The sequence below is a fragment of the Glandiceps talaboti genome, chromosome 2 (assembly GCF_964340395.1).
Source record: "Glandiceps talaboti chromosome 2, keGlaTala1.1, whole genome shotgun sequence".
NCBI classification, from domain to species: Eukaryota; Metazoa; Hemichordata; class Enteropneusta; family Spengelidae; genus Glandiceps; species Glandiceps talaboti.
This window is the reverse complement of record NC_135550.1, coordinates 32,286,339-32,311,543: the sequence shown is the minus strand read 5'-3', so window position 1 is coordinate 32,311,543 and position 25,205 is coordinate 32,286,339. Positions and strand designations below refer to the sequence as shown.

At 33.9% G+C, this 25,205-nt stretch overlaps 2 protein-coding genes across 12 annotated transcripts in view; one reads left to right on the top strand and one right to left on the bottom strand.

Moving 5' to 3' along the window:
* Window positions 1-19,209, bottom strand: part of LOC144447534 (kinesin light chain-like) — a 37,988-nt gene extending 18,779 nt beyond the window's left edge. For 10 of the 11 annotated variants that reach the window (XM_078137591.1, XM_078137643.1, XM_078137652.1 and 7 more), the window contains exons 1-10: window positions 18,899-19,209; window positions 10,349-10,625; window positions 8,885-9,112; window positions 8,395-8,473; window positions 7,723-7,951; window positions 7,404-7,491; window positions 6,692-6,793; window positions 6,240-6,323; window positions 5,790-6,023; window positions 1,740-1,757 (exon numbers count right to left, since the gene is read on the bottom strand). In XM_078137591.1, the coding sequence (XP_077993717.1) occupies window positions 1,740-1,757; window positions 5,790-6,023; window positions 6,240-6,323; window positions 6,692-6,793; window positions 7,404-7,491; window positions 7,723-7,951; window positions 8,395-8,473; window positions 8,885-9,112; window positions 10,349-10,615 (1,329 nt within the window). In that variant the 5' untranslated portion in view covers window positions 10,616-10,625; window positions 18,899-19,209. The remainder of the gene's footprint in view (window positions 1-1,739; window positions 1,758-5,789; window positions 6,024-6,239; window positions 6,324-6,691; window positions 6,794-7,403; window positions 7,492-7,722; window positions 7,952-8,394; window positions 8,474-8,884; window positions 9,113-10,348; window positions 10,626-18,898) is intronic. The other variant, XM_078137610.1, reaches the window with a different exon arrangement.
* A 1,323-nt stretch (window positions 19,210-20,532) lies between these two features.
* Window positions 20,533-23,678, top strand: LOC144447597 (ciliary microtubule inner protein 1-like). Its single transcript, XM_078137677.1, has 3 exons — window positions 20,533-20,659; window positions 21,481-21,717; window positions 22,428-23,678. The coding sequence occupies exons 1-3, from the start codon at window positions 20,601-20,603 to the stop codon at window positions 22,654-22,656; spliced, it is 525 nt and encodes a 174-aa protein (XP_077993803.1). The 5' UTR covers window positions 20,533-20,600; the 3' UTR covers window positions 22,657-23,678.
* The last annotated feature ends 1,527 nt before the right edge of the window (window positions 23,679-25,205 follow it).

Genomic DNA, 25,205 nt, shown 5'->3' with positions numbered 1-25,205 from the left:
AAAAAGAAAACATGTCTAAAAATCTATAAAGGTACAGAAAGTCTCTCTAGTTTAGTACAAAGAATTCAGTAATTGACTTATGTTTGAATAGTGAGTTACAATATGGCAGCATTAAACCTGTGTTTCTACATTGAAACTCAGACCATTTAGTGGTCTGAGCTTGAAACAAGTATAGAGGAACGTCGTCAATTAGATTTGTTTTGATACCAAATAGACCAGTAATCACACCACAAATAGATTCATTATTATTCATGAGTAATTTACCATGAGAATACCTTGAGGCAAAGTAATCACAAACAATACATTCCTTTATATTTGATTCTTTGTGATGATTATTTTGTCCCACTCTAATACAGCACTGCAGGGTTTTGGGTATCTTCTGTTTTGTACTTGGTTGAATTTTTTCCTGTGGAATTGATATCTAATTTGACCTACTATACCTCAACTCAGTGACACATACAAATGCTAGGACACAGAACTAGACAGGAAATCTTGTTAGGGTTACACTGTGAAATGACATTCCTGTATTTGTATTTTCATACTAACATGTTTTATTCATGTCAGTATACAACCAACCAAAGTCTATCTTATGTAACAATGGAATCTCATAATTCTTATCATTCATTAATTCAAAATATTATAAGGTGACATGTATATTTTCACCTTCATAAATACACCATTTATATCGCATTTCACCCAGTACATTTAAAGGTGCCCTTTTACCACAAAACACACTTTTCATTAGACAAATGACACTACAATGATGTCAGTTTTATGAAGTTGGCATCTTTGCAGCTTTATTACATTCTACACAGAGCAAGTTAGTTGTTGTTAAAAAAAACCTGTAACAGCTTTTTGTTGTGGATTAACATATCTAAGAGTGACTGAAAGCAATAGCACTATTATAGTTAATTTCAGCTATTCACTCTCCTCTTTTAGATACAAATTATGTAATTAAAATGATTAGTACAATACATATGGGATATACATCATCATACCAATGAGATGATGTTCTATCAAAGTGTTACATGTTTTGTGGTCAAAATGTGACACACTCATGTACTGTTCTCATCCTGCTGAAAGTGTTCTCTTCAGTTTGAAAACAAAAGGGACAATACTTTAGTTTGAGTTCAAGTTCCATAGCGATATTGTACTGAATCCAATATGACCGAATTCTGATGGAATATGAATATTTAATTATGTACACACGGCATTAAATTCCAAATCTTGTTTGATTTTTTTTATTTCTATTACGGTACTTATGGTTTGTTCATTTATATTTTCATAATTTTCAGTCTGATTGTAATGAAGCCATTGTTAATCTAAACACAAAATAATTGTGACCAAATATGGCAAGACCAGCTGGGAATTTGCATCAAAATAGAAATCCCCCTTTTTGTTAATTGTGTTAAAAAACTGTTTCCTCTAATTGTCTTGAGAAAAGGCTGGATGGTACTGGGGAAGACTACCATTTCTTGGCAGAGACTTCCAGTAAATTGTGAAGGCTTGGCTCCCACCAGAATGAGTACAATACAATTCAAGGTATAAATTCAAAGTGTGAAAAGGTGTTTGAAATTGTGTGTTATTTGTAAACTATAACATAACATTGTGCTAGACCTTGGAGTACAGCGCAACTACATAAAGGCAGCCAAAGGACATGAACACAGAGACATACAAACATAAGGGAGGTGATGAACTTGAACTAAAATTGAAAACATCATGCAGCACACAATACTCACTTTTTGCTGTGCTTTGGACTGCAATACACAGGCACGAACAACAATGGGAAAAGGAAAAGGAAAACGGACTGATCAACATTTGTGAGCAAGCAAGACAAAACACAACAAAACCTAAAGCAAATACTGACACACTTTATTGCCATGGAGTATGTGCAAAACATTGTTCACATAACATGCTAAAAAAATAAATAAGTAAAAAAAAAAATACTGACAAAGTAAAGCAAAAATAGCACAAAGCACAACTCAAAACAACATCACATATAGCACTTGTAGTTGAGACTGATACAAATTGTACGTGAATTCATAGCCATACAAATTAGAGGTTTACTATTATAATGATTTGGTTCACATATACAATAGTACATGGTGGCTGAAAATGAAAGTTGTTTTTATAAAGTCAACACAAATATTTCAGTTTAAAGTACACAAAATCAAGCTTTCTTGTTCCATGTTCAAAACTGTTATTAATATTCTAAATAAGTGGGCGACCAATTCTTGGTACCTGCAACAGCATTTTACCTCATTCTAGAGGGTCAAAATAGAACAAGAAGGTTGACTTATTCTCAGTGCCTGTAATAGCATTTTACCTCATTCTAAAGGGTCAAAATTACACAAAAAGGATTATTTATTCTCACGCGTGCTAATAGTAAGTGAAACATGGAGCAAAAGTTATGGTGTTGACCAAGAAATCGAATGTTCATTATTTTTATGATGTACCTAGGCAGGAATATTCTATTTCAGGTACTGAGAATTATGAAGCACATAATAGATGCAGACATATAATCTCTTTTGTCTGAGTTTATAGATAACCATACATGTACATGCTACTCTTGTCCTTGGATTTGTTTAAATACCTACATGCAGCACACAAAAAATCAAAATGGCCGAATTGGGACAGTAATGTATTCTACTATATATACACAAAAATGCCAGCACATTATTTATTCAGTGATTTGATTACATTTTACTTCAGTAAACTAGGAGTTCCACAACAACAGCTGTTTCTAAGTGTCAAACATGCCCACATATTTCTGAGTTGACACCATCAACATATTTTCCTTACTGTGTTTGGGGGTTTCAGTTAGCATAGTTATACATGCAAAACTCAAGCAAAATAGATGTGTAATTAGTTTTATTATCACAAGTGACAATATATTTTGTTGTATTTCCTCTTCTATAATATGGATTTGTGCCTTTTTATTAATAATTATTTTAAATTTTCTCATTTTATTACATCAGTTGTTTTTATTCATAATACAATTCATCCCTTTCTTTTAATTTAACACAATTTCATTAAAATAAAATCAATGAGTTGACATAAAAAAAAGTCAAAAGTTTTTAAACCCCTTTCACCATTTACACAAATTATCCCATTACTGTGTCATAAAAAATAAAAACTTGTCTATACACAATTGGTCAACACTAAACCATGTAAATGTTCTGCATTGCAATGAAATAAATGTTGGCATCATATAACCTGCTTCATCAAAGGGTAGTGGCAAGGATCTCTGTATAAAATTATTTCCTCACTTGCAAAATACACGAGTTGAATTAGCATAAAATACATATTTGTGCGAATAAATGCCACAAATATCTTAATTTTATTCAAAATCTAAAACTATTTCCACAACAAATAATAACCCGTGACTTCTACCCGCATTTATCAAATCAAATATCAAAAGAACAAAACATGAAACATTTATTTTCTGAAATTATCTACTTTATGTGTAAATAAATTGTAGAGAGTAGTCACTATTGTCATCATTGAAACTCTACTGGCATTATGTGCAATTGTTAGGAAATGAAATATTCAGCCCTAAAATGACTAGTCATGACTGATAATATTGTCACAACACACTTTCAATATTTAATAGATTCAGATATTATCTCTGTATTGTGATTCAACCTCAATACATCTGCAATGTCCTCTGGATGACATCATCTGATTATAAATTCAGTAACCGAGATTTTTATTATTCATATTAGATATAAAAGTTCCATCATCTAGACGTCACAAATGTCTTATTTCCATTCTTTCCTTTACATCTTCACCAAACCCCGAGTAATGGATCACGTGATCATCTTGAACACATCACTGGCCTTTACATTAACATGCAACATCATAGGAGGAAGTCTAGGGGGCCTTTTTCGGGTGTTTCACTTTCCTCCTCCACTGAAAATAACATGATGTAGAGCTTCTGTCACTGAAAAGAAATCTCTAGTTTTAATGTCTACTCACTACATCTATCAAATTTGTCTGAATCTTACTAATATTATGACGTCAAACATTTTCACTTGATAATTTGAGATCACATACTTGAGAATATTTCATGGCTGTGACCATGGTTATTTTAATGGCTTTGCTCCAGATCAGCTCCTGTCTGCATGCAAGTAATTACATTTTATCTTGGAATGACATACTTGACTAGACAGATTCTGCCTGTCAATGTCATCCCCAGACTTGATACATTAATATTCTGTTCAACCAATTCAATTAGAGATGTAAAGTATTCAATACTGAAGCGTGTTTATTTGACATTCTGATTAATTTAATTCCTAATTGGTAATTTATCCATGTTGTCGGTTATATTGAAAGTGTAATTTATACCAGAATAGCTTATGTCATATCAGAAAATAATATTAGGTAAATGCTGGATACCTTGTTTAACTTGATACATTTTGATGATTTATAATGATATGGTTTCATGATAGTGACAGTCGGGTCACATCAGTAATTTTGATGTACAATTTTACAATGAGTGTACGTCTGCCACCACACCTTGCATTTCTATGTGCCATAGCGCAAACATGCCTTGTCTACTATACTAGCACTAGAGTATTCTATGATTTAGCTTCATTTGTTTACTTTGTTATTTCCTCACTTAAAAAAATGTATCACATTTTCAAAACCTCAACTACAAACTTTTATATACAATGATGTACTCAATGTAATATCATTTACAAAATCAGTAAAAAAAAAAACTTTAATATACAAAGAAAATTGATCATATTTATCTAAAGTTTTCTTTAATACAATAAATATATGAAAGAAGTCTTTCTGTACACAAAATTTGCAAACTTTAACACAGTATAGCCATTTTGTCAGTGTGTATGAATATATGAAATACATAGATTTGTAGTTATGAAAGGGTTTATGGTGTAAGAGCTGGCTACTTCATGCAAGTACCTTTCTAAATCTAAACAACATGACAATGATCATTTACTCTGTATGGCATCATTTACACAACACTAGATAACCCTTGTAGGAAACACAGAATTGTTGTCAATAGCCATAAATAGACTCAAAATCATCTGTACTTCTCACTATTTAATTTGTATACCTTTTTGACAAAACCAGCGAGTATTAGCAATTTAAAGAAAACTTATTAATATATTATTACATTAAAATAAAGGAAAATATTAACTATAATTTGCAAAAAAATGTATTTTTTGTTTTGTTTAATAACCAACAAGTCATTATCAGAATATATTAGGTGCCTTTTTATTTTTATCACTACTGTGAATGTTTATTTCTCTGGATTACCTGGCACTTTGAGCTAAGAGTAAGTACTAGTATTCACACCTTTTTCATATTCAATAGATCTATGATCATGGTCAGCAGCTTTTAGATCTCAATTTCAAAACCAAATTCAACACAGCAAGTCAAAACAAATGTCACGCAAAGGTCACTTTATTTCCACCTGCTAATTAGTGTAACTTAGTTTACATACTGCATAAACTCAGGTTCAAAATCACACCACTGGTTACGATTAAAGTGAATCCATTTTCACTAATCTCACAGATTTGTACTTTCCATACTAAGACATACCATGTACGAGTGGTAATCTAAAGGGCTTACAATAATCACCGATCCATTGAACAGAGCTACAGACCAAGTTTAATTGAGACATAGCACATTCAGAATGACATGTAGGATAGTTATAAATGACACATATGTACACAATCACCTGCAATTAAAATAGCAAATACTCTTGTTCCCATTAACTTGATGATTAGTATGGCAAGATCAAGACATTAATATGCTCTCACCTTTCCCTCTTCTCTTTCTTCAGCTTGCATCCAGATTGGTTTTTCATCCCCAGCACCAAATTCTTTTTCATGAGCTCTGGTAAGCACTTGTTTGTAGAGTGTTTCTGCTGCCTTGTATTTACCTTGCTTTAGATATGCTGAAGCTAAATTGTTTTTGGTTTTGGCAACGTTGGGATCATCAGGTCCCAGTTTTGACTGGTAAATTTCTAGTGCTCTTTGGTAGTACCACTCCACCTATAAATGCACAAATTATTTTTGTTATATTTCACAATAAGTTCCATGGGTCACTACGCTGCACAAGGTACTGCTTTATTCAGGAAGTGAAGTGACTATTGGAGATAATTTGGATACAAGAGTTCAACAATAAATAAAACAGTTTGCAGTCCTGTAAGAATGAACTTTTATACACTAAAAAGTGACAACTGTTAGGCAACACCAAAGGTTACTCACCTCTTCATATTTGCCTTGATTCTGACAGAGAAGAGCCAAGTTATTCAACTGCTTAGCCACATCTGGATGGTCTTTACCAAGCACCTGTGTCAAGTAAGGAAAATTGCATATAAATCTAACTTCTACAGGAACATAATCAAATTTCAAAATAGTCCATCGGAGATTTGAGCTTTAGATTGCACTTTTTACATGTGGGTATAACAATGCACATGCAAACAGTCCGTGTATTGTACTCTACCACTGAATGGAGATATTTGAATATCAATTCTAAAAATTCCATAACATTTAAAAATCTAACTTCACTTCTACATGTAAAATGTACCATAACATTGAAATTTGACAAATAAATGAGCATTATGTTTCTGTGTTGGTATCTACATTCATGTAAACATCTGAGGAGTTTAGATGTCAGTGTTCAAGATTACATGCATATACCTTAAAAGTTATCAAACCTTTTCTCTGATTTCTAAGGCTCTCTTACAGAGAGGCTCTGCATCCTTGTATTTTCCTCGTTTACCATACAAAACAGCTAAGTTATTGAGAGTTGCAGCAACCTGTGACAAGCAAATACACATATTGAGATCTAACCAAAATAATGCAAAATTGAAACAACTTTTTAACTAGACAAAAACCCAAGATCAAAGTTTGAAAACTGTTGCCAAGTACTTCAGTAATTATAAGTAGTATAGTGTATAACAGCTACTAATTTATGATGCCATCAAACTAATGTCAGCTCTCTAATATTAAAATATAACTACATTGGGTTTGAATAATAGACAGCTAGGGGCACTGCACTACCTATAAACACAATCACTGATTCACATCTTAATATCACATCTTCGTCTATCAGACACATAAATACCCCAAAAAGGCTAAACTCCACTAGGTTCAAAGACTTACAAAATAATACAATTTCTGCCTGTTATATATCAGGACCACAATGGTAACATTATAACTATTGATGACAGATGCTGTAAACTCGTCATAAATTCTGTACAATCAATTGAAAGTTCATAAAATAATCTATAAATATTTTTTGCCACACTACAAAGCTATCCAACAACAATAAAAATTTGAGTAACTTGCATATCAAGAAAATACCATAAATTATTTAAAAGAACAGCAAAGTCTATTCATCATCAATTCTTGCTAATTTTTACTTACAGCTGGATGATCAGGTCCTAATGTCTTTTCTCGGATAGCCAAGGCATCTTGTAGAAGATTGGCAGCTTCCTTGTATTTATTTTGATCCCTGGAAGCAACATTACAAAAATCTTTAAAAACTTCACTTTTCATAAACGCTTATCCTGAAGTGTGTAGATACATGGACATGATAACATGTAGATATTTGAATATTTGAAACTAGAGAGCATTTGATGTGATGTTCACTTATCAAAAGACATCTGCTGCTTGCATTCTTCATACAAACACATCACAGTCTGCTAGTAAATAACAATATAAGGTAGATAACATTCATACATACCTATACACAAGTGCAAGGATATTTAACATTGTGGCTACATCTGGATGGTCATGGCCTGATGTCTTTTCAAGATCTTCCAATGCCTGTTTGCAAAGTGGTACAGCCACTTCATATCTACCTTGTGATGCATACTGTATAACTAAATTATGTAATGTACGAAGTCTGGCAGGGATTTCATAACCACCTGTGGCTGCTGCAGCTGCTGCTGATGGCTGTTGTTGGAAACTTTCTGTGAGCACAAAATTAAACAAAAATATGTGTTACTGAAACTACAAAACTTCAAGACGGAATCAGTACACAGCTATTCTCTATGTAGCATGACAACTGCAAATGAAGGGAAGTACAAATAACAATAGCTGTACTTTATATCTACAATTGAAGACATAACCTCTCCAGACTGTGTCTGTTGAGGGTTAAGAACTTACCAATTACCTAAAACATACAAAACTGAAGGCAACATAACATGCCTATGACTGTTCAATTAGTTGAATTCATGTGTTTAACGAACTGTTCCCATCTCTCTGCCTAAGTACTCAAAATGTTTTTATATCTGTTACACATCATTCATTCAAATCACAGATTCACTCCATTTTCTTTTATCTACTGTATAATCATCCTCAATGGTCTGCATAACACTTTCACACTTGACATGAAACGGTTATCTGTACTAACCATCTTGTGGTTGTTCATCCTCTTCTTCAGGAAATCCTAAATCTAAAGGAGTTTCTTTTTCGGCTGTTGTCTCTTCAGTCTGAAAGGTCAACAATTAATATGAATAATTAAAGTCAGAGATTACACAGCACAAAATAATGCCTTCTCACTTTTTGAACAGCCACTTTTTGCAATAACCTGTATTCAACCTTTGGTGCATTTTTCGACCTTTTTGAAAATTTACACATCTGAAGTTAACCACATTAATCAAAGAACATTATTCACTTTGTAACTAAAGTGAGTTATCTAAAAACTGCATTTATGGTAATATTCATCTACATTTTACAACAATGAAGCTATCTACAATGTATAGCATACAGTAATAACATTTCAAACTACACAGAATTTACAACTTCACACAGAAAACTGACTTATTCATCAAGGATACTGTTTCATTCCCATGTTTCTTTAATAATATGAATATTAAGTAATTATACTTTTCACATCTCACCTGTGCTTCTGGATCATCATATTTTTTCATTTGATTCATGAATTCTAAATGTTTCTTTTCTTCTTCAAGCTGAGCCACAGACTGCTCACTTGACTGTAATTTTTGTTGTGTGTTGGCAAGTTCATCTCGAAGCCAGGCATTCTCTTGACATAACCTTCTAACTTGTGCTCTCAGTTTCTGTTTTTCTGCTTCTACCATGTTCAAATGATGACCTAGTGCCATCATAACCTGAAATTCAAAGTATGACAGTCAGCTTTGTTTAATAACAAACATCTCAAAATAATTCACAATACAATTTTACTTTCATAATTCTATATACAGCAATGTCTGCTATGACTTTACACAAACACCTAATATACAGGATATTCTGACAGTTAACAGGAAACACTCTTTACCGATTTCCAAAAGACAGTGAAATGGTGTACAAGTGACATTAACTGGAAGCCCTTTGTTTGGATTTCCTGTTTTTATCATGTATAAAACCTAGCCTAAGAAGCACTTCAACATTAAATCACTGAAGGATATGCTTTATAGTTTGGTTGATTCACAGAGCTACCTAATCATACTTGTACATCAATAATTCAAATGTGGCCTTGTCTGACAAGTAATTTATACATATTCTATAGTTCAGTACAGCCATTTTTGTTTTTCAAACATAATGGGCTACTTAAATCATAACAAAAACATGACACATCATTATTTATTTGAAATATTTCTACCTGATTTGGTTTATAGTGTCTTTGAAATACAGATCTGCAATAAGACCACTACAAAATATGCAAAGTTATAAATGTGTTTGTGTTTTAAAATTGACAAGGGAGACTGATCATTCATCACCCATGAGTTCCTCCTTCAAAGCATGTTATTTATAGATCACTTAATGTCTACATGCTTCACTAGACTTCAAACTGAGTACATTTCCTGCCACAAGCACAATAGGTGGACATAACTACCAGGTATAAAAGGAGATGAATAATATCGCTCTGTGTATGATGGGTAAATAGCTGTATTCTGGAGAAAAATACTTATTTGGGGATTCATCTTGAGTATGCCAACTGGGAGTTAAAATTGGGAATCTATTAGGAATCTATCCATCACTCACTTTCTTAATTTTCTTTTTTCATTCTACATAAAGATTTCTATAATATTGACCTGTGTGGTAACATTGTATGTCTTGTTTTATTAGGATTACGATACCTGGTTACTTCCCTCTAGTAAAATTGGTTACGATTACTCTAGAAAGTGATGCAATAAGTTCAAATCAATAACTTCAATATTATAGTAGTGCAGATCAATATTTATAGTTGTTTAGTAGTTGTGCCATTTTAACAGGACTTGTTATGTTTTGTGGCCACCACAATAAAATGCAATAGCACTAATAAATCTTATTACATGTGTGCATACATAACTCTTACAAGTGAATCCCAAGTGTTGTCATGGTGACAGAAAAACTGTATTCCTTACCTGGGCTTCACTGAGACCCAGTTCTATGCTTTCTAAAGACTTCTGTAACAAAGAAGTTTTCTCTTCCACCAAATTGGAATCTTCATTGTCCTTTTTCACAGCCTTCAAAGACTGGTAGAGTCCATTTAAGATACCATTATGTTCATTTTTTAATTGTTCAAGTCCCTGTATCACCTGTTTTGTTCCAGATATTATCTCTTCCTGGTTTACAGATGGAGTGGTGGTGGAGGAAGAGGAAGACGAAGACATGCTGGATGTGATGACCATGGGTTACCACCTACAAAAGACAAAATATGCAAATGAAAGGGTTTATTTCAATCTTAACAGGGCATTATTATAATAAAATACTAAGGTCAATTCAAAACTTCTTTAGCAGGAATTGGTGCTAGTTGTTTGTATATCAAGAAATGGGAAATAGCTAAATACAGATTCATATGACAAATACAAGCTATTAGTAATAGTAAGGTCTGGGATCAGACTTCTCATGTGTCAAATCTAATGATTAGATTAGGTACATGACAAATTCGACACTTATTACAATTAGTTGCAGCAACTAATATTAAATTCGACAGGCAATTAAAATTGACACAGCCTGTCGAAAATAACGACAAGTGCAACGTGACATAAGCATCAATACAAAATAACCAAAATTCAATGCACTTGTCATGCGCAGTCATTTCAATTTCAAACGTTCGGCAACAACATTCAGCACGTGCATCATTCTCATGTTGAAAATAATGTATTAAATGCTAAAATAGCACATGGCAGTGAAATTTCTGTCTTCCTTGATTTTGTGTACCAACAAAAATCTCGTCCAATCCGCCATATGATTTTAACCCCTAAGCTTGTCATACACAACTAGACCCTCTAAACTGTTCGTTTTTGTATTAAATTTGATAGATTAGATTTGGTGTCTACTCCGCATCATTTTCATTCTGGGCTTGTGTCGACTTCAATACAATTAGATTAGGTACATGAGAAGTTCAACGTTTCTCCTAGGCCTAACATGTTGCCGATATCTACCTAACTAAAAGGCTAAAAGCCATATGAATATTATCTTATCATTGCATCTATAGAGAAAAGTGCAGTGTGTGATGACAAACATAACCTTAGTTCACCCCTAGCCAGGTACTGTCCTGTAAAATGAGTAAACACTGCACTATGTGAATGGTCCAGACAATAGTGCAACAGGGTGACTGGCAATACATGTTTTACTAGTTACTTATTTACATATATGTACAACACCAAGGCAATAACTTATCAAGATATCGGGGAGTTATTCATTCTCTATCCATAATTCACCATAAAAATTGTTTGTTATCTTGAATGACTTCTTACATACTTGTGCAGTGTTCACTGTGTTGAGACTTTTCTGGTACATTTTGAATTCATGAAAATTTTGAATTCAGAAAAAGTAACTCTAAATGTCAGCATTTTATGGTAATATGGTGCCAATCTAATAAGATAATTAGCAAACTGAAATGCCTACTTGTGATCAGGTGGCACAATCCTGTCATTGCCATCCAATCTAATTGGTTTAATCACAGACAAATGTGGTGTAATCATGAACAGACACATACACTTACATTCATGCAAATTATGTACCTTGTTCATGTTGCAGTCACCTAATCATTAGTTCATGTACATTGTGTGGTCTGACTCTGGACTAAACATATGAAAATAGACTCTGCTATACTCTTCATATCATAGATAAACTAAATTGTGTAATAACTGAATACCAGTATGTATGCTACTACGCATCAAACACTAAAGAGTTTATAGTGAGTATGTATGTAACTCACAGAGTTTCATAAAATATACTCCAATATTGAAAGCCTGTTTATAACTCACACAAATCTCAAACTCTTCCCTTGTCCTCAATTGGTGATTCACCATGTCAAGGTTTGTTCATGTGAATAAAACCTGATGGAGAGCTAACTTATACATGTGTGTAACTTCCTCTCTGGAAAACAGCTAACAGTGAAGCCTCTATCTGACAACCATGATGTCAAGCCTCTACATGTTTATATCTGATAATCATGATGTGAAGTTAACATATCAATTCCTTGGGCCACAATCTTCACTACAAGCATATAATTCTAAAAATGCAGCACAAGTGCCAATGTCAGGCTCAGGATAGATGGGAAAGCAAAAGTATGGCTCTAAAAACAGTGCCCACATAGAGGTGAGATTCAGGGATACTGAAGCTTGTTGTCCATGGTCACAATGGCTAAGGCCTGCCTTGAGAAGAGAAAAAGACAGTAACAGTACAGTTTATTTATTTATTTATTTATTAATCTTTCATATACAGACACCATTTCAGTGCATTAGCACTGCTCTCCCAATGGAACATGTTGAAACAGTTCTGAATACAACCCCGCCAAAATATACAATTATCAATAATATTGATATATTGATATAATTATATCATATGATTTCACAAATGAAGGAGTCTGAAAGTAACCTTTGGCGTTGTGGTATAATGAAAATGGAAGGGTGTGGAAGAAAAACAGAGTGCACAAGTGTGGTAAAACCATACTATGTATCAAGACAGTAACATATGACCTTTCAGTCCTACAGTTACTCAAATTTCCAATATGGCATACATACAGAAACTTCATCATATAGTGCACATACGCATTTTTCAAATTACAAACCCCATATATGCATTTCTCAGCTGGATGGGTTTTAACTTACAATGTTATCAATTGTACATTGAATATTTCAAAACTAATCAAAACCTATAACATGAACTATGACACTCACAGCAAAACTTCAGTTTGCTTTGACTAATTTAAATGATATAGTTCAGGAAAGTAGTGATGGTATGGCTAGATGAATGAGAACTGACTGAATTTAAATGAGTTCATATTCTATGCTTATGATAAAGTGAAAAATGTTGAATTTCCAAGTTAAATGTTATACTAGTGGTCTAGTCATCCAACTACATGTACTGTTCACTAATAGTGGTCTAGTTAACCAACTCAAAAACCAAGTGAAATTGTATCTAACACCGGTATTTAGTAAGGCTACTCATATACATACATATCTCAAGACTCAAGTGTCAGACAGTCTACAAATACAGCATAGAAAGGACAGTGAACAGATCCAAAGTAATGCCAATAAAACTGTTATTCTATGAAACAATACTTTTATCAGGTCCATGTAGAATACATGAGTTTCACGGTATGCATTTAATACTACTTGAACATATCATACCTGATCTTGACACAGTGATTAGCATATTTGCACATAACTGTAAATTACATCATTTAGGTCAAAAAGTCGGGTGAAAAAATTGCATGAAGTATGAATTTCACTTGAATACAGACCCACAGGTATTAATTACTGTTCTTTTTAAAGCAAAGGTATGTGTTTGTCTGGAATAGTGTTTAATGAATACCAGACAACAAACTATTAAAGCTATTGGTATTTCAAACACCTCTCAAGAATTTGTACATACAACTACTTTAGTATGCAACACAAACACAAGTTATCAGACACCAGTTTTGTAGGTTAAAGATGATAATGAATTCCAATGGTGTAAAATTGGCTTGTGATAGGACTCTTTAGGAGTAGGACCTTCAGAATACCTGAACAGCTTTGTTTCATTACAGCATTTCACTACAGTGCAGTGGTGCTGTTCTATGGAACAATCTACCCCTATCCATAATCAGCTTCAAACCCTTCAATGTTTAAAAGACATTAATGTAATTGGATATCTTTTAAAGTACACTGTGCCTCTGTAACTTTTTGTCACAGTTTGTCAATTTTTTTGCTTATTTTTCTGTAGATAATCATACAATTGATCTATCTATCTACATGTATAGACACATGCACAGTGACACATGAATGTGTGCTCACATGAACACACACATGCATGGTGACCAGTGTTCCCTCTAAGTTTTTTGAGACTGAGCAACTTAAGGAGAAGGATAACAAATGGAAAGGGTGACATGGTGGCCTCACTTGCAGGGCCAGGGGTGAAATGGTCCAGAAGGGGGGTATCCTCTCTTTCAGCCATAGGCCTGAAGCAAAATCATGTTTATTTGCAATATGAAGTGAACACATTTTACCTGCTCTTGGATGCTGAATAGAGAGAAATAAAATTCTCTGGCAACATTTCAATTAATCATTAATTATACTTTATTTGTATATATTTTCTGTTTCACTCTTGATGCTTGATAAAGGGTTGCACAAAACATGAAATTTGAGTACAAGAGCAGACGGAGATCTTGCTTAAATAAGCCTTAGCAGGAACACTGACAGTGACACAAGCATGCACGCATGAACACAAAAACATACACACATGATGTGCATATATGTGCATGTATATTTGTAAATTTACACAATCTGGTACATTTAGATACTGACAAAAACATGGACATCTAACTGCTAATTGAACATTGGGTATTTACTGGGTGGAGGCGATTTACTGGATTACCCTTACTGTAACCCCAAGACTGGCCTTTCACTGTTGTCAACATACAAAACAGTGTGTTTCTGTAGTACATACAGAAAACCTATTATACCCTTGTTCTTAAGAAGCACAATGACTGGCAATTCCCTAGAGAGCCCATAAATGGTGGTCAACAACACTCAGAAGAATCTATACAGATTGTAGTGAAGTTTTATCAAATCAACTCCTAAACATGTCATCCTGCTTTTATAAAGGTTCACAATCTATTGGGTGAATGGCATTTTCAGTAATGTAATGAAGTTCAGCAATTCAACAAAGACAATTTGACGACATCAATCAAACAAATTTGGCAACCATCCTGAACAATAAAATAAGCACTAAATATCAATGTACATGTCGACATTAATGTATTTCTGAAACAGCAAAAATCCAACATCCAAAATGTCACTTTTTCCCTTCGCTGTGTAAGTAAATATGTTAGAAAAGAGTACCTAATTGCATTCCTTCCATAAGTACCAGCTTTATTGCAAAATTTAACTGGATGTTGGTAAGGCAAGTTCTAATTCCTGCCACTGTTGATGGGGACATGATTTTACTGAGGAACATGTATATATATATATATATTAATAATGCCTGTTTTTTCCCATTGGGAGTTCTTATAGACCAAACGCATCATGCTATTAAACAAGTTTCATGAGAAGGCAACTGATCTTCATTTGCCATTTGTTATGTTATGATATTATGCAACAGATCAAGCAGTGAGGTAGAATAATCTGAAGGTTAACCTCAAATTCAGTTTGTAGCCACAAAATTAGATATAAACTAATATTTACAAAATTTATTGGATAAATGAATTACAAGAGGTGACAAGTACTTCAGTAAACATATTAATGCTTGTATTCCTTTGTCTCTAAGACTACTTATCCTGTTAAGTATGTAACATATAGTAATAGATCACAGAAAACATCCTAAACCATCTCCACACACAGACACACACACACACAGACAGACAGACACAGACACAGACAGACACACAGACAGACAGACAGACAGACAGACAGACAGACAGACAGACAGACAGACAGACAGACAGACAGACAGACAGACAGACAGACAGACAGACAGACAGACAGACAGACAGACACACACACACACACACACACACACACACACACACACACACTGTCTTTCAGGGAATACTGTTTTTTCTGTCATTCTAGAAGGATTCGCCAAGGGTGGTACAAAACATCTTCCCTGATTATTCAACAAATTACTACATAATTCTACCAACTATGCAGGTAATAATATGCAAAGTGGAAACCCTCCACCTAGGGTAAACATAGTCAAGTACACAAACAGTTATGTTCTATTCACCAAAATAAACATGCAAATATGATTACAATTTAGTATTTTAATATGTACACATATTAAAATAACAGAATTGCTGTATACATCAAATTATGCAAAGTGAAACTGCCTTGGGCAACACTTTACAAATGGAACAAATGGAAATTTTGTCCATTACATTTATTGACTAGTAGTAGTACATGGTACATGAACAATGCCAAGAACACATGATTGACTGACACCCTCCCTAACTCTTCTAAATTCCACAAGCATAGTACAAGGGTCCACATGCATGACTGCAACTGCAAGATCAATCCTCATTTGAATTCAACTGAATAAACTGTGGCTGACTGATGTCATCTGCATGTCAAATATACTATCCCTGCCATTTTGTATTTGTGGTGTAAATTTGAAACTTGCAGAGAGAAAACAAGAAATGCCAACAGCAGAGAACAAATATAAATGTGAATATATATGCCTTAACATATTGTCACAATAGTTTTTTATTTGTAGCACTACCATCACTTTTATAAAATATATTGTCAATTCACCACATTCTGTTTTACTACATTTCCAATGAACTGTTCAATATGAACTACTCCATACTACAGCACAAACAATGAAGCTTGCCCTTAAACATATATACAAGTTTTACAAACACTGTCCTTGCATATCAATGTTATTACCATCGTTAAACTTCAGTCATGAAAACCACCTTAGTGTACATTCATTCAACAAAGCCCTTGAATTGAAATCATCTTGCTAACATACATATGCATATATATAGCAAATGACTGATCCATTTAGAAATTTGCATAAAATATATGGGATTACAGATACGATTGACCCCAGATAGATGTACTTGTACAAACTTGTAGATTTTTCAGAAGTTATTCAGTAGTGGAGTAGAATATCTGACCATGTTTTATGGCCTTGCTGTCTTCTTTACATGGCGACCATGGAAGGAAATTCCAATCAATTTACTGCATAGATCCTCTTCCCTACCTAAATGCTCACTTTCCCATATCACCATCAAGTAACTTCGTCAATAGATGTATCAACTTTATTCGATATCACCACACCTTTTGGCTTTGAAAAACGAAACAAATTTGATGAAATTCTGTTTCGCTATGGTTGAAGTAATTATACATCTGGTAGAGTAATATGACAATGGAAAAAATATTCAAATCATCATGACTCATTATCTAAATCCATGACACACTTCTTACAATATTTATGTCGTCAAACGCTGCAATATATATTACCCTGTAACATAATATGTCACCACGTGGAACTCAATGCAATATCAAACCAGAAATTTCAAGTTTTGCAAAGGAAATTGGTTATACATGACGATGTACTTGAACAACTCCCAATACTGGGCGGCAAAGACTACTACTTCACAGAAAGGATACATACATTTGGTATAATTATCTACGTCTTCTTACATGGTATGTACATAGCTTGTTAAGTCACCATTCATTCAATTCAGACATGCCTAAACTAGGATACTGCTGACAATTATTCTTTGCAAATTTTGTCAACCATTTGTGCTAACCCTCTTATAATTACCAATTAATCGTTACATGTATTTTATCTCTAAAATTTGAGACAATCATCATATGTCTAACCTGTTCCAAATGAACAAAAATGAGTGGTTATGCAGTTGAAACACTATTTCCATGTACTCCTGAAAAATATTATGCTACAGGACATTTGTACCATCATACATCTACAATATACATGCAATCCTTGTCCACATGTTAGTCACAAATTAAAACTCTTTCAAAATTCCCCGACTCAAACTGTGAAACATGATTGAAAACTTCCATTCAAAGCAAAAGGAATCTAAAACCTATCACAAAATGTTTGTTTGCAAAAATTCCATACGAGAATCATTACACCATGCATTCACATCAATATTACAAAATTACATTTTCTTTTCTTGTCCTACAGCGACGCGAGTAAATAGACAACATTTTTGTCTGACATGTGACAATAACAAAAATAAATGACAATTGAAACAGATGATAACATTTTACATATCAATTATGTAATTTATAAAATTCCAGTATCATTAACCAAAGGATAATTTCATTCCTTTTCATTAAATAATTTTGTCTAAAAACACATAAAAGAGGCCCATTTGGTTACTGATTCAAAGAGAACATTGGCTCAGTGTCCTTACTTACAATATTCTAATGGCAACATCATTGATATGCTGCACAAGAAAGCCTTCATCATATTTTATGTTTATATCACTTAGAATATGTGATGTGCTTAGACTAAAGAGGCCCTTCAAGGAACTGAGGTTCCAATAATTGGCAGTCTACATCTATTAAGTATGGAATAAGGACTATGAATTCAAAACAAACGCTAATTATATTTATAGAAGAAAAAAATAATAAAAGAATTTGAATAAACAATATTAAAGTCAATATATCCGTAGACCTATACAGTATCGAGTACACATTTTGACATGATTTTGAGATAAATTTTACTTTTTAAGTTTTTTAAATTTAATATTTACTAATATTTCGATTTATTAATCGGTGGAAATACAAGTAGTATAAATAAACTCTAAATAATGACAATACAATTCAAACCGTGTTTTCATGTCAGAAATTTGTTATTTTCGCTGAAAAGGCTGGGGATCTGACGTCATCAAACCACTTCGTTCCAAAAAGGGCGTTATTCTCCAATATCTGGTTGTTATTCGGCTAAAATATATACTTGTAAAGTTCATTTCTTAGTCACTCCCATTTTTAGAAACATTAACTTACCTTTCAGAATACAGACACAAGGGTGATAAACAGTGTTGACCAGTTCTTCTTCGGTCGGATGATACAATTCATTTATTAAACAGGAGAATCGCCAGCCTCGCCAGCCGGAGTTTTCACTGCACTCGTTCTCTAGGCGTTAAAAATATATGTCACTGTCACCCGGTGGCGGCAGAGTTGATTACACAATGAAACAGCAAATAATTCGGAATATTCTATGGTGGTTTTTCGACATCAGAGCATCGTAACTGTTGTCGACAACACAATTTTTCTTCCAGACAGACGAACGTCAGCTACACCTCTTCAAATTCTGTCAAATATGGCCGACAATTTATTACCCATAATGCATAGCAAATCATATGACTCAACGGTTGGGACCCCCAGCAGTATCGCCTGGGCAGATTTCATTACATAAATTCGTCTTCGCATATTTTAAAGAAATACAGCATATCTTTGAAACTGTATAAATGAAAGGGAACGGAAGAAAAACACGATTGCTAATTTATAATAATATTATTTGCCTCTTATAGTGCATGCGTTCCCGAAAACAATACAACATGACTGTATTGAACATGTCATTGAAAATATTCATGTTGGAATTTATCATATCCAAGCTAATTTTGTATAGTTTATTCTTTCTCCTTTTGTTTCTTTTCAGCCATTATCCTATTTTTCAAAATGGCGAAATTGGGATTTTGTCAAAACATTAATGTTTGGAAAGAAGAGAAGAGAAGAGAAGAGAAGAGAAGAGAAGAGAAGAGAAGAGAAGAGAAGAGAAGAGAAGAGAAGAGAAGAGAAGAGAGAAGAGAAGAGAAGAGAAGAGAAGAGAAGAGAAGAGAAGAGAAGAGAAGAGAAGAGAAGAGAAGAGAAGAGAAGAGAAGCGAAGCGAAGCGAAGCGAAGAGAAGCGAAGAGAAGAGAAGAGAAGAGAAGAGAAGAGAAGAGAATTAGAGACGATATAAAGCAACATAAGACTATACTGTTTGAAATTTTATTTATTTTAAAATATTTAATTTTCTTTTCTTTTTTTCGTTTAGTTTTAAAGATTGATAAGGGCTTACCGTGGAGACAGAACCCTGGTAGGGGAAGGAAAGTTAGTTTCACTTCTCAATTTTTGCTTTTTCTATCTCTGTATTCGTGAGAAATAGCTAGATTCGTTTATAGACGTGGCAGTTTACGGCTCAGTACATGTCGATGCCGCGCATTGGGTTAGGCTATCGGCATCTTCGGCGTTTAGATGTCGGCATATTTTAGCGCAGTGGAAATTCTCAATACACGAAGTCTCATTTTCGATTACAAAACTTCTCCGTGTCTTTTGCCAAACCTTGGTGACAATTTTGATACTTTTCATGCTAAATCTAGGTGTTTGTTGAACTCTGTTTACGCATGTTATTCATCATGATAGTATATTTCTGGGGAACCTTTTGCGGTTAATCAAACAGATGTCGTCTGATCGACTTTAAAGATATTTGTTTGGATTTGACTTCGTCTAGAAATAAAATGTAAAACTGACTAGGTGGTCATTTTTCATTTGGTTGATTATCCCCCTTTGCACGAATGGAATAGTCGTCACCAAGGAAACGTTTCTAAACATCTCAGAAAGTTCGATTGTACGCGGAATATATGACAAAGTTATCGACGATGCGATAAAATAGACTTGGTGTTTTCGAATCACTGGCACTTTGTGTAACTATTCAAAAAATCGTGATGCTTGGAGGTAGGAAAATCGGTAAAATTTGCAACTTCGTACACAATGATGAAATTTGGTGAGTAATTACTTTATTCCATGCTACTTGATTTTGATTCTAGTTGGATGAAACTTCAACAAACGTAGTAATAATCTGCTAAACTTGTTGTTGATTTGTTCGTCTTTGTCGACCAGGGTCCATATATTGAGACTTCACCACCTTATCCTGTCGTTAACTTTCGAACCAGTCTTAGTGCCGAACTATAATCTTGAAATAAATTCATTTTATTTGGTCTACTCAGATATATATATTGTCTGGATAAGTTGTAATGAAATGTGGTAGATTCGATTCAATAATATTGGCTCATAGACAACAAACACTTTTATAAACCTTTGTTCTTACATAAACACCAGTACATTGTCACATATTCACATGGAAAAGAGTTTCATTGGTAAACGGTAAAATGCGTTATTTTCACATCTATTTTGAGATTATTGGGAAAGTGAAATTATCGAAGTGACGATTTTCAATACAGTATAAATAAGGTGTTTTTTTCAGTTGGTGTATAAATCGCATTCCTAATATGTAATACAGACTCAAGTTTCCTTTGTTTAGAAAGTGTCATAGCAACGTGGGAAACATATATCCACTTCCACGTTATTAATCCCCTTTGGCGCATTGTTTTCTTATTTAATTCACAAAATGTAACCATAAATCATAAAATTAAAGAATGGACCGGAAAAAGTTGAATTAACAAACCCATTATGGGAACAGGTGGTCTTCGAGGTTTTTGACCTTTCAGAAGAGTTACCTGGATATTACACTTGAGGGTGATTTGTGCCTTGTATATCTGTACACTCGAGCTGCTCCGTCGTCACGCATTTTTTGTTTTATCATAGGAAGGACCATGTCAACTATGAATTTCACTCCTTGAGAAAGTGGCCAGAAAAGTGGGGATTCCTTACACATGAGTATAATCGAATGCATCGGAGACTTATCGGTGAAAGCCCAAGTCCAGAACTACCATCTTTGCGAAAGAGTAAAACCGTATTGGAAAAAGAGAAACATGGACTGCAAGGTGACAAAGTAGATGGACAAGGAATTAAGTTGCCTTCGCTTAAACGACCAAAATCAAGGTAAAACTTAGTTCTGTTTAGATTGGCAATGTTGAATGATATGAGAACTGCATTTGTTTCGGATTTTTAATTCCACTTCAAAAGAAATGTGAAATAACTTAAACCCAAGGCCATGTTTGTAACTCAATAGTGGTACAAGCGAAAGAGTGTGCGAAAAGTTTGTTCACAAATCATTTCCTGTATGTACAATAACAAACTTCTACACATTTTTAGTGAAACAACATGCACACTAGACCGATTCCGTGTTTGTAACTCGAGTCAATAAATTTAACGTTATGTTTCTCTCAAGTAGAACAAAAATCTAAAATAAATGAACATTCTTATCCATATGACCACTGAATTAATTTCGATTACGACTTCGATATATTGCTAACTGAATATAGAATATGTACTCGTCAATATCAACGAGTTGCATCACGAATAGAAGATAAGAAAGATGAAATATGTGGGATGGGGTTGAAAAGTCTTCTGTTTTCATGATAACCGAAACGAATTTGAATGTACATGAGGTTATAGATTGATTGAATGTAGTAGAGGTGACCGAAGACCTATTTGTCACATTCTACACATTCGTTACTTGACTGACAATACATAAATTAATCACCACTAGGCTCACATCATGGAACTGTAAGCCTTATATTGTCTTACATGTAATAATTCTCCAGACCAGACTAATAACAATCGGGTTTCAAATTGGTTTACAATTTCAGAACTTCAACAGAGAAGCAAAGAAAACGAGATGTTCACAAAACAACAGGGGTTGAAGGCCATAGATGGGCAGCTGCGGGTTTTCCACGGACTACTGCCGAAGAAATCGGTTGGAAGTCTGCTAAGCCCGTTTGTCAATTAGAAATGTACGGAAGATATCTATCGCCGAACGCTAGAGGGCAGCAAGGCATTCGGAAAATGTTGAACTGGCCTTACCAGGGATTATACTAGATCATGTTCGCTATCAACTAATGAATAAGTTATTCACATCTTTTCGTATCTTTCCGTTGAAGATGTAGAAGCTCGTGGAGTAGAAATTGTCATCTTGATAAGAATAAAAGATTTATATGACTTTTACCAATTCTATCAAACAAAGGAATCATTACTCCAATAAATTTTTACAAACAAAGCACAGCTGACTGGTGCTTAATTATGACATGGAAAACAATGCAGGTGATTGAATTCACCGCTCAAGACTTTATATTCCCACTTCAGAAATGTGAAAACGGCGGCGGATATGCGAAAATCACAAGGACCATATGTGTGCGCAAGCACCTTTTACATTAAAACAAGCAATTTAGACATACTAAACCATAAATGGTGGTTATTATTGGTCAATCAAAGCCATGGTGAAATCGAATGTATTAAGTGCCAGACGTTTATTTTAAACCTGTATGTTACAAATCATAGTGTGCAACACATAGTTGGAAGACTGGATCAAGCTCTAATTTGAGTATATTCTGACAAGTAAGTTAACCATTGATAACACGGGTATAGATATCTGCGGTAAGACTTTGTGTGTTTCTAGACATTGAACATAAACCAGTTACAACAAACATTGTTGCTGTGTAAATTACTCTTATCAACAATACAAACATTTGTCACATGTAATGTCTTTTTTTTGTAGGTTAGAAATTAAACTGTCACTTTAATCTTGTAAAGCGTGGTATGGTGTGCCAAGAATGGTTTCATTTTGAAAGAAAAATATTTGGTGTAGGTTAATTCAAATATTGTGAATTAAAGTTCGACTTTTATTACTAGACACTTGATTTGAATTTGAATGTATATGTTACACCCAATCTGTGAAATTGCCCAATTTATGAAATGTGCATGTAACTTTGCCCAGTTCATGGAATGGTCAACCTTATGCAAATGAGACTATAGATTACGATCTAAAAGGGGCCACATTAAATTTTGAGGGCCAAGAGTTTTGAAATGGGGTGTTGATTATCGAACTCTATTAAAAACACAAGCTACACGGAATTATAATAAAATAAGAATTGTGAAATGATGAGTTTGTAAATACACGATAATAAAGTTCTTTGATTCTTATTCTATTTTGTGTGTGTGTCCTATAAAAGATGCTCATTTCATGTACTGGGCATATCTTACAATACCCATAACCTGGGCAACACAATTGACTATTTCATGAACTGGGAAAAGTTACCTACCCATTTCATGAATTGGGCAATTTCAGATTGGATAACATATACAATGTAATAGTTAATTTGCAATCCCAATTGGGCAGATGCAAAGGATTGTGGGATAGCTGTAGTTTGGGCGATTCTCAGTCTTGGGTGACCAAAGGAATGTTTATCAATGGAATTACCCATTCAAGATGACAGGATTTGTAGGTTCCTAATTCCAAAACTACTAGTAATCACAAATTACAAATTTGTAAGATTAAGACAATTTGGCCATCATATTTGTTCACAATCAAACGACTGTGACACAAGCCCACTGACATGTCATCCAAATATAAAGTTGTAAAATAATTCTTTGTCATACTGATTACCTGTGGAGGATACATCTCCATATTTCAAATGCTGTAGTTGCATGTGACAGTCCAAGGAGAAGCCAATGCCATGAATGCCGAGTAGTATAATTTGGCATGTTTTGTGAATGATGGCTCCTATGTACTTGAACCAAAAGTAAGGGTGTATGGAATGTGGCATGATATAGCCCATCAAATGTGCATTGGTGTTATTTATGTAGTTGCCATAGTAACCTGTTATGAATACCCATCCTATTAACAACTACATATACAGCCCACCATATGTGCAATGGTGTTATTTATGTAGTTTCCATAGTAACCTATTAGGAATACCCATCACATTAACAGCTACATATCTAGCCATCAAATGTGCAATGGTGTTATTTATGTAGTTTCCATAGTTATACTATTAGGAATACCCATCAGGCATCACATTGACAACTATATATACATGCTGAATGTCAAACAGCTTGGAAAATTCATATGGAGCATCCATGAAATTCAATGTACATTTCAGACTGGTAAAGTGGCCCCAGAACAGGTGTTGTACAGTAAGTGTAATCACACAAGTTACAATTGCATGGGTTCTTATTGGGGGAATTTCAACCATTCCAGCAGGTATTATGAAATCTCTACCTCGTAACAATACTGTTATCAAAACACCACTTAGACCAGTCAATAACATCTCAAACACTGCACAATGTATGTATTACATTTTAGCACCATGGTTGGGCTACATCTCCATTCAAGCTGACGCGAACAACAATCATATAGTAATTTATCATGAACATCTTTATTCGAATGCTAAATATTCAAAGAGAAATGAACATCCTTAGCATCATGATCAGTAACATCAATATCTTTGAATAATTGGCTGCAAGTCATTGCAATGTTAAGTAAAGTACAATTTGTGAAACAAAACAAAACTAAAATTCCTACAAAATGCAATGAAAACACTGAAAAACAAAACAGAATCTCTTACCATGATTCTTTAGAAAAAGTTACT